General features: G+C 42.6%; 1 protein-coding gene across 1 annotated transcript; it reads right to left on the bottom strand.

Moving 5' to 3' along the window:
- Window positions 1–1,557: 1,557 nt before the first annotated feature.
- On the bottom strand, window positions 1,558–15,629 carry ADAMTS1 (ADAM metallopeptidase with thrombospondin type 1 motif 1). The gene is made up of 9 exons (XM_040338839.1): window positions 14,869–15,629; window positions 11,579–11,925; window positions 10,728–10,860; window positions 10,157–10,324; window positions 8,449–8,735; window positions 6,930–7,116; window positions 6,646–6,821; window positions 5,704–5,879; window positions 1,558–3,047 (listed from the first exon to the last, which is right to left on the bottom strand). Exons 1-9 carry the CDS (start codon window positions 15,428–15,430, stop codon window positions 2,312–2,314), a joined length of 2,772 nt encoding a protein of 923 aa, XP_040194773.1. The 5' UTR covers window positions 15,431–15,629; the 3' UTR covers window positions 1,558–2,311.
- Window positions 15,630–16,126: the final 497 nt, after the last annotated feature.

Raw genomic sequence — 16,126 nt, forward strand, 5'->3', positions numbered from 1 at the left:
AAAGTGTCTATAGTTGTCTAAAAATTGCAATGTATATAACGTCATTCCCAGCTGATGAATGCATTGCACAATACACCCGCTGTTTTATACACCTTAGACTTATGTGGCTGTGTGATTTATTATTCCCTTCCTTACCAAAGCAAAGAGAGTACACAAGTCCACAGACCACAATAGCCATGCTTTGCAAACTCATAAAGAATTCGAGCCAAGAGCTGACACATTTACAATCATTTTATCATGTGAAATCAAGACAGCAAACAAGATAATCGAGGAATGTCACTGTGTTCTTTTAATAATTCTAGTAACATACAATACAGCATAAATACTCTTTTCTTTGTTATATAAAGCGATAACTTAATATATAATCGGACTTGATGTACAAAAATAAATAGGTATATGATATGACATTGAAACGATCCCTTCATAGAAGAGGCAGACGCAAATACTTATGAAGTATACTTGGTGTATATACACATTAAAAGTCATATTCTCCAACCTGACCTAGGTAAGTGACACATAGCGGTTGGCCAACAGCTGTGGATGGACCTGCTATCCCCAGGACTGTCAATCAAATATACTTCCATATTGCATCAATAGAAATATGGAAAATATAGAAATTTCTGTTTACATCTCTATACATAAAGAATCTTACACTCTATACTGGCCTAAATTTAGACCGACCCCCCTCCCCCAACCTCTGCTGATGTTATTGGCTTTCTTGAGAAAACTATTTACAACCAGATGGATTATGATTCGGGTTTAGTCCACATATAACTGATATTTCAGCTACATGTAGACTCGCGGTTTTTGAATTACCCATTGACTTCTTATATCTCGTAATGACTCCTTTCCTGAGCTTCCTGTTTGGATTTGATTGAGCTCATACCAAAGGTGGAAGTCTCAGGCCCCGTACACACGACCGAGTTTCTCGGCAGAATTCAGCCAGAAACTCGATCGGAGCCGTATTCTGCCGAGAAACCCGGTCGTGTGTACACTTTTGGCCAAGGAAACCGACGAGGAACTCGTCGAGCCAAATAGAGAAGATGTTCTCTATTTCCTCGTTCGTCAATGGGGAAACTTGGCTCGACAAGATCCTCAGCGGCTTCACAAGGAACTCGACGAGCAAAACGATGTGTTTTGCTCGTCGAGTTTCTCGAACGTGTGTACGGGGCCTCACTCTTCCAGCTGCTTTCTTGCAAAGAATCCAGCAGTGTGAGTGAGAATCCTTTTCTAGAGCCTACAACAGTGATGGCGAACCTTGGCACTCCAGATGTTTTGGAACTACATTTCTCATGATGCTCAACTACACTGCAGAGTGCATGAGCATCATGGAAAAATGTAGTTCCAAAACATCTGGGGTGCCAAGGTTCGCCATCACTGGCCTACAAGAAGGGAAGGTGTAAACTCAGGTACAGGGAATCTTACGACCAAGAGCCCTAAAAGAAGTTTGAGGGTGTTTTAATTTAAGGGCAGAAACAAAAAAAAACATAAGTATCAGTTCATTTGAACATCTGGTTGCCAAGAGTCAACTTTTGAAGAATAAAGTTATCATTCTTATATTTCTATACTATATTAGCAGGCTGCAATATAGCACATTTGTATTGGTCCAACTAATCTGCACATCCCATATGAATAAGAATATGGCTTTATTTCTTTATAAAAAATATATATATATACTGTGACACCATAGCAGCCATTGTTATTTTACTAAAGATCCTTTTGAGCTCCTGATTTTACCCTTCTTGACTGAGGTAGGTTAACCCCACTATGGACAATATTCAAGAACAGATCGGAATACCCCTAAAGAAAAATGCAATGCTTGACTGGCTTACAGTCTGTGAGAAGCCCAGGCTTTGTCAGCTACAGGATTAGATGAATAAATGTAAAACTTCAGGAGCCAGTCAGTCCAATCTAAGAGCCACAAAACAGACCACTCCAAAAATAAAGAAGTTATTTTAGGCTCATAGGTTATTTGGCTCCAGGAGCTTGTCCAGACCTGTGTCAAAAGCCAACATGGCTGCCAGTTAGCTTCATCTAACTTGTAACAGACGCTAAGGTTTGAAAAACAGACAATGCCTCGGGGTCCTAGTGATGAAGGGTTTAGTGACACTAATTTGCCCTTCATACAAACCTACATGTGCTGCTCAACCTGATGGTCCAATCCAACAGGCATTTATGTGCACTGTTCCTTCTCAATAAACTTTCCATCCTCTCACCCTATGCACATTGACCAAACACGTTCTACCTGACCCTTCTGCTTTCAGCATGTTCAGTTTTGTTTGATAGACCCTAGTAATGTTCTGAGTGCTGTTTAACTGCAGTTGGAAAGAGTACAAAAGTCTATTAAATGTTTAGGCTTCTTTGAAGCATCGCAGTTGTCCTGAGGCAAGTTGCTACCTTCATAAGAGACACATTTTAAAAGTCTCTTTCTAAAGCCCTTTCCGCAGGTCTTAGAACATGAAGACCACTCTCCCAATTGCCACTGGGGGCAAGGGATGTCCGCACATGGCCTAACATCATCCGGCTTTAGTTCGTTAGTGCAGTCTTTTGAAGGCTGACCCCTCAAGTCTTTGCACTCGACTGATCTTCTCTGCCAGCCTAATCCACAAGTCTTTGAGCATTCACCCCACTCCTTAATGACCCATTCAGAGAGAATGGTTTCTTTAATGGCGTTAAAGGACTCTTTCTTTTTATGCAAGGTCTTTTCTGGTTGAGCTGCTTTCTTGACAAAATAAATGTACTTGATTTTCAGGCGTTGAGATTCTCCCACCGTGAGGACCTGTATAGTAATCGGTTCTTTCAAAGGCTTGTAGCTTCGGATTCTTTCTAAGGATGCCGTGGAACCGCTGTAGGTCAAGAAGTTGCCATTGTAAGAGATGTCTAGCTCCAGTGTGGACAGTGTATAATCTCCATTAAGGATGTAAGTTCCATCGGCAGCCTTAATTGCCAAAAAGCTGCCGTCATGCATAGATCCCCTGTTGTTACGTTGTTTGATCTCAATGTTTGTTGCTCCCGCAGGAATTGTAACAACGTCGTGGTACCCCTGTCTGTTAAAATCAAAATAACACAATGTAATTAACACATTTTAACACACAAAAATAGAATAAAAAAATTAATCCAGTTTACATAAAAATTGCGGTCTTTGTTAGTAAGAATTTTTTAAACTTTCATTTATAAACCGTAAGCAGTGATGTCCACCTCATTCATAGAATGTTTAAAGTGAGGTTCTTCACAAACTAAAAGGTGAACTCCATGCAAACTGAAAATCATGGTAAGGATATTGGGGTTGATTTACTAAAACTGGAGAGTGCAAAATCTGAGGCAGCTCTACATAGTAAACAATCAGCTTCCATTTTTTTTTTTTTGTCAAAGCTTATTTAAACAAGCTGAAGTTGGAAGCTGATTGGCTACCATGACCAGCTGCACCAGATTTTGCACTCTGTTTTAGTAAATCAACCCCATTGTGTGTAAATTAAACTCAGTTCTCTTGATGACAACTTTAAGGACCCATGCTCAGCCTCCTAATCTCCATGGGTGGCAGAGATTTCCCATAGTCTTCTATGGAACTGATAATTTCTGCATCGGGGGTTTAGGTGGAAGTTGGTAGAACCTCTAAACTGCCTGGATGAGGAATAGTATTGGTTTCCAATACAGAAAGTGATGGAAAATCCAAAACATTACAGTTGGCACATAAACAGGAAGTAAGGGAAATCTTCAAATAGGTGCCATCTGTACCAGTGCTGATTGCTGAATAGATTCCCCTCGCTTTTGAAGGGATTTTTTTTAATATATACTGTATGTGTGCATACATATATGCCTGGATGACTAATAGCATTAGATGAGTGATAGGGACAACATTTTACAGCAACCATTTTAAGGGGCATATTCATAAAGCAGTGAATGTGACATTCATTATGTTCTAGTTCTCGATAAAGCAAGGAAGGGTTAAAATACCTGCCAAGATTTATGGCTGTCTGTGTCCCTGCTTGAGAGATTCTCCCTTTTTATTTGTCCTGGTAACCACTGTTTCATGGTTTCCAATACAGAAAGTGATGGAAAATCCAAAACATTACAGTTGGCACTTGAACAGGAAGTAAAGGAAATCTTCCAATAAGGGCCATCTGTACCAGTGCTGAATAGATTTCCCCTCGCTTTTGGAGTTTTTTTATATATATATATATATATATATATATATATATATATATATATATATATATATATATATATATATATATATATATATATATACATACATACACTTATACACTTTAAGTTACATTTGCTTTTCTTTAACCAGAACTGTTATACAAAAAATAAATAAATCATTTATTGGTTATCAAAAATGTATCACCTAAAGACATGTATGTCTTAGTATATACAAAACCCCGAGATAGGGTACACCTAGAACCACTTGTGCAAGGCATGATAAGCATGCCAACATAGGACAAAAACATAGACAATGACATAAAACACAGTCAGCTCAGGCCTCCAAGGGCCCAACACATGGCAGCACCACCTTGACAGGACTAGTTCAATTCATTATACGGGCATTTGCCATGGTGATGATGCCTCATGTGTCAGATAACTTGGCGTCCGTACGTTTTTGTTTCATGTGTTTTATGTTACTGTCCATGTTTTTGTCCTATGTTGGCATATGCTTGTCATGCCTTGAACAAGTGGTTCTAGGTGTACCCTATCTGGATGTTTTGTATAGCAAGACATACATGTTTTTAGGTGATACATTTTTGACAACCAAATTTTTTTTTTCGTATAACAGTTGTCCACACTCCTTGTCACTGTCTCAGCCTACTTGGATTCCCATCTTGGGGGACAACTTTTTCTCTATATGCCCTTAGGCTTTTACTGGTATGAGTAGGATGGACATATTGTTTTGGTTTACGGCTGTTCTTATATGCTTTGAGCAAAAGTGGCACCAGCATCAAAATACAGTGGAACCTCGGATTGCGAGTAATGCGGTTAACTAGCGTTTCGCAATACGAGCACTGTATTTTAAAAAAAAACTAACTCAGTTTGCGAGGATTCAGGCCAAAGCGGTGTGCAGCATTTGGCCTGAAGTGGGGGGTGCCGAACGGCGCTGATCGGAAATGCACGTAAAGGCCCGAGGACAGCTGACCTCGGGAACGGAGTCTTTCCGAGGTTTGCCATGGTTAGCTGAGGTGTCCTCTGGCCTTTCCGGCTGTTTCCGAGGCTCTCCTGCGCCCCCCCCCACCTCTGGCCGCATGCTGTATTGCATGCCATTGAAGTCAATGCGGAACAAATTCTTTTTATTTCAATTGACTTCAATGGGGAAACTCGCTTTGATATGCGAGTACTTTGGATTACGAGCATTCTCCTGGAACAGATTATGCTCGTAATCCGAGGTTCCACTGTATAGGGATCTAATTCTTTTGGTACATATTTCTACCGGGCCAGTTTTTAAACGTTATGGATCTGGTATAATTTCCATTTAAATAGTAACAGATTAACTGGACTTTTGTCCTTTGAATGAGTTAAACTGTAAACGTGTCAAAAAGCACACACTACTCTCCCATTTAATGTAATGTCCTACTGATTCTTTTCAGTGAGTGCATCATTAATAATCTTACAAAGGCTTAAGCAACTCATTAACTTTGGAGGGTGAAAGATGAAGAGAAGCTCAGTGAATAGAAAATGTGAAATGTGAAAGACTTAGTTGCAACATACCGTGCTTTGGTGAAGGTTGCAGAGACTTTCTTGCAGGTGGATCCATTTCCTCCGCACATGCCACACTTGTCAAACTTCTTGCTGGACCCAATAATTCTGTCACAACCAGCCTTGATGCACTGACCCTGGATGCAGATAGAGGTGGAGTCGGGGCTACATGGAGTACCATCAGCAACCTGTATTGAGGCAACAAAAAACAGCTCATTAGATCCAACCACTAATTTACTGGGAAGCACACAATAACGATACTGGTAAAATATGAGCTCAGTGTGGTTTTAAAACCCTGAAACATGTCTTTATCTTTAAAGCTTAACTTATAGAAAGAGGTAGAAACTTTCTGAAGTATTGTGCATCAATTGCCAAACCTAGAATAATGGTTTAACTGCCAATAAATGTGTCCTGGATGAATAAAAGGCTTATGATGGGCAAGAACAATTGACTACCCTGCAGATTCCCTTTGAAGAGACTGGTCAATTCAACTTTTGTGTTTTGTCTTTTGTGCCAAGTACCCTCATGTATTAAGGCAGGGCTCTTACCATCATCAAGTGTTCCCACTTGCCTAAATACTTCCTTACAAATGGTAAAATTGGGTGGTGACTGGGCATAATCCCCCAAAAGAGTCATGGCTTCCTACAACAGCTCCTGGGATTGTAGCTTGGGATTGCACTGCTCTTGCCAAAAGTGGCATGTTTTAAAGGAAGATGTAATTCAGTATCCAGGGAAAAGTAAAATACGCAGACACTTTTAATAATTTAAATACCAAGGTAGGATCCAAAAGTGTATTTTTATGCTTGGCTGAAGTTCAGCTCTAAACATTACAAGACTACCAAGTTGTTTCAATTTCAGGGTATTGTGATTAAGGATTTCCTTACTATAGCCCACAATAGGCCCTGAATCATACAGATATATATCGGAATATAAGTTTAGGAGTTAGGAGCTTACCCTGGGGTTCAGTACGAAGAAGAATCCAGTGCCCTTTGCTCGACACATTAGCTTGCAGCGGTCTTTTGGACGAACACCGGCAAACTTAGGCGTCCATTCAACAGCAGGTCCATTTCCAATGGCAGACTTGGAGATGTCATTATGGGCTTCACATTGTTCTTCGCGGAATGTCTTGCCTGAGGAGAATACATAAGACACATCAGGCCATGCCTACAACTATAACTACTGTATGATTTTTCATGTTCAGGATTAAATTGTGAAACTGAATGTTATTATTAATTTACCATTATTTTCAGGGCATTCATCAGTATTGCATGAGCGGTACTGAACTCTTTTCCCCTCGCAGTATTTGCCTCCATCTTTTGGCACTGGATTGTTACATTCTCGCACCGAATACTGGACTCCGCCACCACAAGTTCTGGAGCAATCTCCCCATGAGCCCCATGCTCCCCAACCTCCATGTACTGGAGTCTGTAATTATAGAAAAAAAAGGATCATTAAGAATTTTTAACTACACAAAACATATTCACAATATAGGCAACTGCAAAACCATGATCATCTTGCAAAGATAAATACTGATGGCAACCATCAACAGATCAGCATTCTTTAGGTGGATCAAAGTAGATTTCTGTGAACAAATATACAAATTGTTGCTATAGAAATTTACAGTCTAAAGGGCCGAATTTACAGTCCACATGGGCCGAATGTGGGGCGTCATCGGCCGGTTCAATAGAAACCGCCCAACATTTGGCCTGTGTAGGGCAGCTGGTCCGCTGTCGAAGGGGCATGGCCGAAAGAGGTCTGCCGATCAGCACCTGATCAGTGCTCTCAGCTATTGGCCCCCCTGTCAGAACACAGTAGCTCAGCAGGGGAGATCATTGTACCAAAATAGGATAGTTAGTACAGTGGCCCCTCCTAAACTCTTCAGCTTCTTTTTTTTTTGAGCCTGCTGGGTTGCAAAAAAAACCTGTAAAGCCCTGTATACACGATCGGATATCTGATGGAATCTAATCCGATTTATTTTTTCGTTGGATATCCAATGAAGCTGACTTTCATCAGTATTGCATACACACTTTCAGACTAAATTCCGACCGTGCCAAAATACGGTGACGTAAAACACTACGACGAGCCGAAAAATGAAGTTCAATGCTTCCGAGCATGCAACGACTTGATTCTGAGCATGCGTAGATTTTTCTCTGATGGAGTTCCACACAGACAATCAGATTTTTCTTTCGGTTTTTTATCCATAGGAAAAATTTAAAACATGTTCTATTTTTTAACACCGATGGAAAAAAGACTGATGGGGCCCACACATGATCGGTTTGTCCGATGAAAACAGTCCAGCGGACAAACCGATCGTGTTTACGCGGCATTAGTGTGTACCAAGCTTTAGGTAGCCAGATGCTTAAATACTCCCTTTTTGAGCAGAAATGTATCTGACTATCAACTTTGCCTGATAAAAAACAAAAGTGTTTGCAAAAGGCGACTTTGCATCTGAAGTATATCTGAGCCATGATTTAAATATCAATCTAGAATAAACCATAAAAACTGTACTGGAAAGTCTCCAAACAGGGCAATCTTGAGTTTATTGCCAGTTACAACATTTAAATTTGAAGGTATCATCTAAAGCTTGTGTAATTTTGCTCAAATGAATTAGATAGTCTAATGAAAAGAAAGCTGCCCCAGTGCCAGGGTTTGGAAATTGCCCAATCTTGAAATCTGAATGTAGTGGAAAGATCCAACAAAAATACTGTATTCCAAATACTAACTAAAAAGAATTATACAGCGAAACCAGAAACATACCTCATAATGCTTCTTGTCCATCTGCTGAATGCACTTCCCATTAAGACACCATTTCCCTTCTCCACAACTGGTCCCATCAGCCCAGGGGAAGTGTTTAGTTTGGCACACGAGCAGCCCTCCGGAGACTCCGGTGCACCACAAGGTCGTACACGTGCTGGCGGCATCTGGACAATGTCTGGAGTCTTCTCCAAATGTAAATTGGCACTGCTTATTGGCATCATACAATGTTCCAGGGAGATCTGATGGGAGCTGGATGGGTCGGCTTGGCTTGTCCAATAAGCACTCTCCTAATTAAATAATAAAAAAATAAGGTTAACAGCAAATGTTTTTAGAGAACATGCTCTCACAACTTGTGACATCTCGCTTGACTATGTGCCCAGTCACATGGGGTCTTGGAAATCATTTAAAGGGCAATAACACCCAATACGATTGAAAGGACGCTTTTTTTACTTTACTTCAAGCTAAAGCTGCACACGTCCTCCATAAACATTAAATAGTCAAATAGCTATTCTATTTGGAATAACTATCTATATTTTGATTCTACATACAAAATGTTTACTTTATGGACCAACTGAGACAGCTAAGACATCAAAAGAGTCAGGCCCCGTACACAAGTCCGAGGAACTCGACGTGCCAAACACATCGAGTTCCTCGTCGAGTTCAGTGTTGAAGCCGCCGAGGATCTCGGCGGGCCGACTTTCCTCATTGAACAACGAGGAAATAGAGAACATGTTCTCTATTTGGCCCGACGAGTTCCTCGCCGGCTTCCTCGCTGAAAAGTGTACACACGACCGAGTTTCTCGGCAGATTCCAGCTCCGATCGAGTTTCTGGCTGAATTCTGCCGAGAAACTCGGTCGTGTGTACGGGGCCTCAAAGTGGTTGTAAACTCTTACATATACCCAGTGAAGTGACTGGCCTCAGGTGTTACACAGAGATGAAACAAATTATCCTACATAAGTTGTACCTGTCTACATGCAGATCATTCTTCTCTACATCTGTTCAAAGTGCTTGTCTGGGAGGGGCTCTGAGAGACGATTGGAGGGAAGGACCCCCCCCCCCCTTCATACAGCACATCGGAACAGAGCTGAGACTATCAAACTGCTGGAGATCCCTCCCCTGTCACCATTTTTCTCTTGGTGTCAGGAAAACTTTTTAGAAGTCATTCATGCTGATAGCAGAGGAAAGAAGCAGCAGCCCAAAGTGACACTTTTAATGCTCTACATTGAGACGAGTACACACTATAGACGAATATGCATTGCTCATATTTAATTTCTGAGGTTTACAACCACTTTAAAGCATTTATGCTGGTACTCAGCTTTTGGAAGACAATAGAAGTCTTCAAAAAAAGGCCCTCTTGGTTCTTATGCCGCGTACACACTGTCAGACTTTTGCCCGGGCAAAATTTCCGACGCAAAAATAAAGAACCTGCTCTCTATCTAAGTCCGTCGGAAATTCCGACGGAAAAAGTCAGATGGGGCATACACACAGTCGGAATATCCGAGGAAAAGCTCCCATCAGACTTTTTCCATCGGAAATTCCAACCGTGTGTACGCAGCATTGGTCTTAAATAACTGTCATTTGATACAGATGACAGTTACTTAAGACTAATGCTGCGTACACACGGTTGGAATTTCCGATGGAAATACTTGTAGCCTATCTTCAAAAAGTATATTAGACAAATATAATATTGTATTATCACACACTTACCATGACCGTTGTCCAAAAAAGATGTGATCATGTATGCACTACATAGAGACCATGGTTCCTGTCTATCCAGATTGGAGAGCATTGAAGCCATCATATGTGAACCTTTATTATCGGCATTGTAGCTGGAGCAGTGCTTTGCATCATCATGTGGCATATTAAATACATGACCTGAAAACAGAAATTTTCCATTATAGAAAAATGCAGGAGAGAGTTCTGATTTCCTCAACAATTGGAAAAATTCACAGTGTGAAGTGTACTTTACAACCCTTCCCTAAAACTCAACAATGCACTTGAGGGAAGTCTTCCGCTAATCAAGACAATATTAAACATTTTGCAAACTTCCCAAGTGTTCAAGTATTTCCTTATCATAAAAGTTTAACACTTCAAAACACATTCCTTTCCAGGTTACTTTGTAGCGTAGGGTGCCATAAACATCTTCTGACCATCTGTTGTGTCTAAACAAATATTAAGTTCCTTCCTGAGAAGTTTTATGTTTGCGCATAACTTATATCCTACCTAGCCTGACAGCAAACCCCACCCAGCTTTCCTATGTAAAGTCAGAGAGTCCTACCTAGTTCATGGGCCGTTGTAAAAGCTGCTTGCAAGCCGTCATCTTCAATGATGGAGCAACTGCGGCTGGGATCGCAAACTGTTCCAACGTCAGCCATGCCGAGGGTATCACATGTTTGAGCTCCGCAAAGGTCCTAGAAAACAAAACCGTTTCAATATTAATTGGTTTCCTCCTGGTACTCCGGTTTTCTTTCCACACTCCAAAAACATGCTGGTAGGTTAATTGGCTCCTGTCTAGATTGGCCTTGGTATGTATGAATGTGAGTTAGGCTGGCCATACACAGTTGTAAATTTCTTTCCTGCAACCCATGCAACCATGGGTTGCAGGAAAGACATTTGGAGGATCCCCCATCAACGCAGACAGTGCTGACAGAGGAATCAGCAATTGTCTTCTCCCAGAGGCAGCCGCTAGCGATAATCGAAAGCGAATCCAGCATGGTTGTACCCAAGTTGATCGATCGATCAACTTGGTGCATTCAGCCTGTCCACTAATGGTTTGACTCTTGGCTGGTTCAGCAGGAACCAGCCAAGGGTCAAACCATGTAGGGACCATAGATTGTAAGCTACTTGAGGGCAGGGACAGATGCAAATGTACATTTCTGCGTAAATTGATGACGCTATATAAATACCTGTAAAAAATAAATCAATTAGCTCAAGGACAAAACTTTGGCGGCTAATGTTTAACTTTGGCTGCTGTCCCTGGCTTAAAAGACCATACATGTTTGAGGATCTTAGGAAACTTTCTTTTTTCACTTTAGAAGCACATCACACATCACAGCTAGAAACATTCTGGGCTGCGATTGCATATCTAAGATGTTTATGGAAGATTAGGCAGACATAAACTTGACTTACTTGTCTCGTAAACAGAATGGCTGTATCGTAATGTTCAGCATGCCGATCGCTGGGTGGGTTATGTTGCTTCTGCCAGCTGCAGAAGTTCCTCAAAGTCATGGCGGCATTGGTTGTGACCTCAGGTCCTTTCTGTTCGTCGTAGATGACCAGGATCTTCACTACCACTATGCTGATGGAGTTTCGGATGCTGGGATGCTTGTAAAGCTTTGCAGCCACTGACATCAACGTGAGGAGGTAGTGCTTTAAATTGCTCCCATGAAATTCAGCCATAGATTGGTCGGCTACCAGCATGGTTTCAACATAGCGTGGGCTGGAGACAAATCTCTTTTTCCGTGTGTTTCCCAATCCTGCACAGGAGAACATACAAAAGAGAAAACTGTTAATCTGCTGCACAGTTTAAATGGTAAAAAAAAACAAAAAAAAAACCTTAGAAATGACACTTTGCTATTTTTAGCGTAAGTGTCAAACCATTCCAACAGCAAGTTGTCCTGGTTTCTCACATTAAGTCATCTTTGGCTTGCAAGTCAAGATATGAGTCACCTACCAACTTTTTAACATTGAATAAGTAGCAAGCAATCCCTGTACAGTGCTTGTATGTGGGGCCGGTGACAGATTACATCTCCAAGCCTGAAACTTCATCACATTTCCAACACACTGTACCCTTGTTCTGACAATCTGGAGCGTCATTAACCACTTCCCTAGCTGCAGCACCATCTCTACAAGCTGGCCAGAAACATGCAAGGTGAACGTGTGCAGCCCGTTTCCTCCAGTTACAATACTTTATATCATTTGCAATCACAAGTAGCATTTTTTATTATTTATTATTATTATTATGAATGGAGGCTCATGTTTTACCAGCCTTGTATAACAAGGTGCAAAACCATAGAAAGGTATAATTCTTTTCATAAAACTTAGGGGAACCGTGCAAGCAGCGACCTGTCCAATTTCTGCAATGATATCATTCCTAAGCACACATGGTTTAACTCCTGCAACGCCGGGCTCACCGCGAGCCTCTTCTCCAAACCTGCTGTGCAGCTTGTGTGGTGCACTGCCAAACTGTGAATGGTACAGCCCCGTGGCTTGGCTCCATGGCATGCTGCCCTGCTCATTTATTGGTTAGGGAAGAGCCAATAAACTAAAGGCATAGAGTCGATTTTACTTTAATTATCAAGTGTTCTGCATTAAACTTCTGGTGAAAAAAAATGACAGAAAGTCTTTTTTTTTATGAAATATGAGCTGAGCTAATCCCAGGACTAGGCTGGGTCCTTATTGGGGTTTTCTGGTAATTTTTGGCTAGTTTTAGATTTTTTTGTGCAAGATATATATGGGACAAAGTTTAATTTTTGAAGCTTTTAATTATGCAATGTTTGAATTTTTTTTTATATACAGTGTATATCACAAAAGAAAAAAAGAAAACACATCATGTAATTTATATATATATATATATATTATTTTTTTTTTATTTATTTATTAAACTTTCCAGGAATTCCACACAGTCTTGAAGTCTTAGATCTAAGGACATTTCCAGGGACAGAACTGGCAGCTATGCATAGTTTGCTAAAATGTTTGAGTATATATATATATATATATATATATATATATACACACACACAATATATATATATATATATATATATATATATATATATATATATATATATATATATATATATATATATATATATATATATATATATATATATATATATGCAAGTGCAAAGTTAACAGCTTCTGTGCAAAGTTAACAGCTTCTAATAATTCCACACTATTCCAGTTTTTGGAATCTGTCCCTGGAAAATTCTTAAAAAGCTGGTCTGCTGCACAGAACCCCTCTAACTATTCATTGAATGATCTTTATTTGTTATAAATAGGAGTTGATACTCCTATTTATAAACAATGTTATAACTGTTTTTAAAGTTTTGCAACAAAGTGTGCTTGGACATAATGCAGGCTGTTGCCACTCTGGAGGGTGTGTGGAGTTGTGGTACAGGGTGAGGAGGATATTGGTGGTGGTGCAAGGTGAAGATCCTGCTGGTAATGTGGTGCAGGGTAAGGATCTTGGTGGTTGTAGAGGGTGAAGATCCTGGTAGTGGTGTAGTGCAGGATGAGGTGTGGTGCAGGGCGAGGATATTGATGGTGGTGCAGAGAGAGGATCTAGGTGGTAGTGTGGATAAGGGTGAGGATGGGTGAGGATCTTGGTGGTGGCATAGGGTGAGAATCTTGGTGGTGGTGTGGTGCAGATCTTGGTGGTGGTGTGGTGCAAGGTGAGGATTTTGGTCCAGGGTAAAGATCTTGGTGGCGGTGCAGGGTGAAGATCTTGGTGGTGGTGCAGGGTGAAGATAGTTGTGGTGGTATGGTGCATGGTGAAGATCTTGGTGGTGGGGTGGTGCAGAGTAAAGATCTTGGTGACAATGTGGTGCAGTTTTAAAATCTTCGTAATTGTGTGGTGCGGGGTTAGGATCTTGGTGGCAGTGTGGTGCATAATAAGGATCTTATTGGTGGTGTGGTGCAGGGTGCAATAACTGGAGGAGTGAGGATCTTATTGGTGGTGTGATGCAGGGTGAAGATGTTAGTGGTGGTGTGGTGCAGGGTCAAGTTCTTGGTGGTGGTGCAGGATAAGGATCTTGGAGGTGGTGTGGTGCAGGGTGCAATAACTGGAGGAGTGAGGATCTTATTGGTTGTGTGGTGCAGGGTGAGAATTTTGGTGGTGGTGGTGTGGTGCAGGGTGAGGATCTTCTTGGTGGTATGGTGTAGGGTATTGATGTAGGATGAGATTATTGTAAGAGGTGGTGATCAGGGTGCAGTTCCTGGAGGGGTGAGTATGTAGGTGGTGGTGCAGGGTGAGACTCTTATTGGTGGTGTAGGGTGCAGTTACCTGTAGGGGTGAGGATCTTGGTGTAGGGTGCAGGGTGAGAATCTTATTGGTGGTGTAGGGTGCAGTACCTGGAGGGGTGAGGATCTTGGTGTAGGGTGCAGGGTGAGAATCTTATTGGTGGTGTAGGGTGCAGTACCTGGAGGGGCGAGGATCTTGGTGATGGTGTGGTGCAGGGTGAGTATGTAGGTGCAGGGTGCAGATCCTATTAGTGGTGTAAGGTGCAGTACCTGGAGGGGTGAGGATCTTGGTGATGGTGTGGTGCAGGGTGAGTATGTAGGTGGTGGTGCAGGGTGAGAATCTTATTGGTGGTGTAGGGTGCAGTACCTGGAGGGGTGAGGATCTTGGTGATGGTGTGGTGCAGGGTGAGTATGTAGGTGCAGGGTGCAGGTCCTATTAGTGGTGTAAGGTGCAGTACCTGGAGGGGTGCGGATCTTGGGGGGTTCCTCAGAGTCCAGCTGTTGGGGGGTACCATCAGTCACCCCACACTTAGCCTTGGCACGGCTCCTCTTGCTGACCAGGTGAAGGAGTAGGGGGGTGTCAGACTTGGGTGAAGCCGGGGTGATGGTGTGGTTGCTGGGTTGGATGAAGTACTCTTCCCCCCGGTAATAGAAGGCTCCTCGGATCCCGGAGCACAGACTCAGCGCAGCGCTGCTCGCCGGTTCCCCATTGACGGTCCCGGAGTAGAAGCAATCGGCCAGGTTGCCGGTCACCTCCTCGGTCTCTTCCCCGGTGGGGTTGTTGGGTCGCCCGACGAACTGCAAGCTAAAGTCCTTAGCAAGAAAGCTGGGATCTGCCTCCAGCTCCAAGGTCAAGGCTTGTCCAAAGACATCCAGGCGGTAGAGCACCTTCCCATCCTCAGGGGCCCCTTCCAGCCTGACAGGGGCCACCAGCTCCTCTTCCATGGCCACAGCAGACAGGGCAATCCGGGCACAGAGAAGGGCTACCAGGCAGGGCAGCAGGCAGCGCACACAGCTCATCCTGGCTGGCAGATGTGGTGTCGGGAACAGTTGTGCAAAAAAGTCGGGAAAAGGTCGAGAAAAGTTTTTGTGCAGAAGTCAGGAGGAGTTTTTGTTGCAGTCTGCAGGGATGTCACTCGTTCTATCCCAGTCTGCTCATAGACAAGCCGGCTCACTTAGCATACAGTCCGGGGCATAGCTGGGGATTTGTGCGGCACACTGACACCCCGTGCGACAATTTATGGGCTCCTTGGGCAAGCCTCCCCGGGGCCACGCCCCCCGGCTCTTTGAAGTGAGCTGATCTCATCTCGTGCGTAGTGCTTGGAGGAACAATCCCCTTTCCTTGTGCTGGAGCCTGGCCAACATCATCAATCATGGGGACTGGGGAGGAGGAGGAGGAGGAGGAGGAGAGGGGAGAGCAGCTGCTTGGCTAGCCTGGAAATCTGACATTATGGAGCCTGCAATCCACAGCCCAGCCTGCTCACCTCCTTCTTCCACCACTACCTCTCCTCATAGGGGATGGATAAAGTGCACCCAAAAGCAGAAATGGCATATATTTCACCCAGCAAAGCCTGAGATGCTGCGGCTGCATTCATTTTCTTTATTTAGCCTTTTCCTCTTTATTTTCACCTGTTGATCCTGCCAGTTACTGTAGTTTTTCAACTTCCTGCAACAGACCAAGCTGTCCAGAAGAATGGAACTCAGTGGAATGAGGTT

This window comes from Rana temporaria, chromosome 2 (assembly GCF_905171775.1).
Source record: "Rana temporaria chromosome 2, aRanTem1.1, whole genome shotgun sequence".
Classification (NCBI taxonomy): Eukaryota; Metazoa; Chordata; class Amphibia; order Anura; family Ranidae; genus Rana; species Rana temporaria.